Source organism: Cicer arietinum, chromosome 4, assembly GCF_000331145.2.
Source record: "Cicer arietinum cultivar CDC Frontier isolate Library 1 chromosome 4, Cicar.CDCFrontier_v2.0, whole genome shotgun sequence".
NCBI classification, from domain to species: domain Eukaryota; kingdom Viridiplantae; phylum Streptophyta; class Magnoliopsida; order Fabales; family Fabaceae; genus Cicer; species Cicer arietinum.
Window position 1 is genome coordinate 22,011,177 of NC_021163.2, and position 2,369 is coordinate 22,013,545.

General features: G+C 37.1%; 1 protein-coding gene across 1 annotated transcript; it reads right to left on the reverse strand.

The window, feature by feature from the left end:
• Nucleotides 1-292: 292 nt before the first annotated feature.
• LOC140919996 (uncharacterized) lies at nt 293-1,928 on the reverse strand. Its single transcript, XM_073367293.1, has 3 exons — nt 1,675-1,928; nt 1,097-1,513; nt 293-543 (listed from the first exon to the last, which is right to left on the reverse strand). The coding sequence occupies exons 1-3, from the start codon at nt 1,877-1,879 to the stop codon at nt 293-295; spliced, it is 873 nt and encodes a 290-aa protein (XP_073223394.1). The 5' UTR covers nt 1,880-1,928.
• Nucleotides 1,929-2,369: the final 441 nt, after the last annotated feature.

Consider the following 2,369-nt stretch of genomic DNA (forward strand, 5'->3'; position numbering starts at 1 on the left):
ATAGCATATAATACTAATCATGATAATCAGGTTGAATTATAGGTTATTATAATGATAGTACCATTTTTATCAATGACTCTAATTGCTTGCAGAACAACAAAATTTTGATACTATGCATGTAAACCCATAACTACTGCCCTCAGAATTCCAACAGGTACAGAAATAATCATTTGAGTAACATAGGCATATTGATCACGTTAAATAAATCCCCATCAAACCATGAGACAAGTTGAGGAACTATGGTTTTTCACAGGATATTGTTTCACATAGTTGGCTGATCCGCCTATACTGCCTAATTATGCACGTAAGGCTTTGCATAACAAAGAAAGTCCCAACCATTAGATAAATCAGCTCTTAAGCTATGCAGAAGGAATTGTTTTAAAGGAATTTTCCATTTGAAATCATAGTCCCAATATTTTAGTTTTACTGCTTGGAATATGTAGTTCACCACAACATAATTCTTTATCACGGTTTCCCATATACTTTCATCTACCCCACAAATATATATCAACAACATATTAAGAAGGTTAACTATGACTACACCTACATTGCACCGCATTGATATAATTCGATCAACAACCCTATGTTGATATAATTGATGGAATTAGGAAAATATACTCCTTTTTATTCAGACCAGACGGTATCAATTGATGAAATTAAGAAGAGTATACCTGTTGTATGGTTATGCTATGTTGTAGTGTTGTTGTTAGAACCCAGGGGCTGAAACACGGTTGCGGCGAATTTGTTTTCTTTTTTCTTTCCTTCAGTGCATACGCGTAACTTAGGCTAATGATATTTATATATATATGGTACACACATGTTGACCTACCAGCTAATGTATATACGGTACATACATGTATATACCTATGGAGAATTCAATTTTGGTTCATGTATATATGGTACACACATATTATTAATATTATTATTCAGCTTAAGAATTTGGTAGGGTCCTATAAACCGAGGAGTAAGCTTTCGCATTTTTAACAACAAATACACATATAATATAATTTATTATAATATTATTATTATATATTTATTAAAAATTTAGGGTGTTACATTTCTCCCCCCGTAAAAATATTTCGTCCTCGAAATTTACCTGGAGAAAGCAGTTCGGGATAAAAGTCACGCATCTGACTTTCAACTTCCCACGTAGCACTTTCACCACTAGCACCTCCCCAGACAACCTTAACCAATGGAATTGTCTTACCCCTTAATTCCTTGATCTTTCGGTCCTCAATCCGTAACGGTAAGGTCTCAAAAGTTAGATTCTCTTTTATTTGGACCTTGTCTGACTCAATCACGTGCGAGGGATCGAAAATGTACTTACGGAGTTGAGACACATGAAAGACACTATGAAGATTAGAAAGAGATGGAGGCAACGCGATCTGATATGCTACATTACCGACACATTTAAGAATTTGGTAGGGTCCTATAAACCGAGGAGTAAGCTTTCGCATTTTTAATGCCCGACCAACCCCAGTCGTTGGAGTAACTCTCAGAAATACATGATCACCTTCTTGAAAGAAAGAGACGGAGGCAACGCAATCTGATATGCTACGTTACCGACACGTTTGAGAATTTGGTAAGGTCCTATAAACCGAGGTGTAAGCTTTCGCATTTTTAATGCCCGACCAACCCCAGTTGTTGGAGTAACTCTTAGAAATACATGATCACCTTCTTGAAATTCGAGGTTTTTCCTTCTTTTATCATGGTAACTCTTTTGCCTACTCTGAGATGCTCTCATCTTTTCCTGAATCATTTTTACTTTGTCAGTAGTCTGTTGAACAATCTCGGGTCCTAACACAAGGCTATCACCCGTCTCAAACCAACACAGAGGGGTCCTACATCTTCTCCCATACAACGCCTCAAAAGGGGCCATTCCAATGCTAGAGTGGAAACTATTGTTATAGGTAAACTCTATAAGTGGCAAAAAGCTATCCCAACTTCCATTTTGTTCCAACACACAAGCTCTCAACAAGTCTTCTAGGGATTGATTGGTTCGCTCAGTCTGACCATCTGTTTGTGGGTGGTATGCTGAACTCATCCTAAGGTTCGTACCTAAAGCTCTTTGTAAACCTTGCCAAAACTTAGAGGTAAACCTAGGGTCTCTGTCCGAGACTATACTTGATGGGATTCCATGCAACTTCACAATTTCCTTTATATATATTTCAGCTAACCTTTCCATAGAATAAGTTATGTTTATCGGAATAAAGTGAGCAGATTTAGTTAATCTATCCACAATAACCCAAATACTATCGTACCTTTTTGGAGTTCGAGGTAGGCCTACAACAAAGTCCATAGAGATGTTATCCCACTTCCATTCGGGAATACTCAAAGGTTGCATTAAACCTGAAGGTTTTTGATGTTCC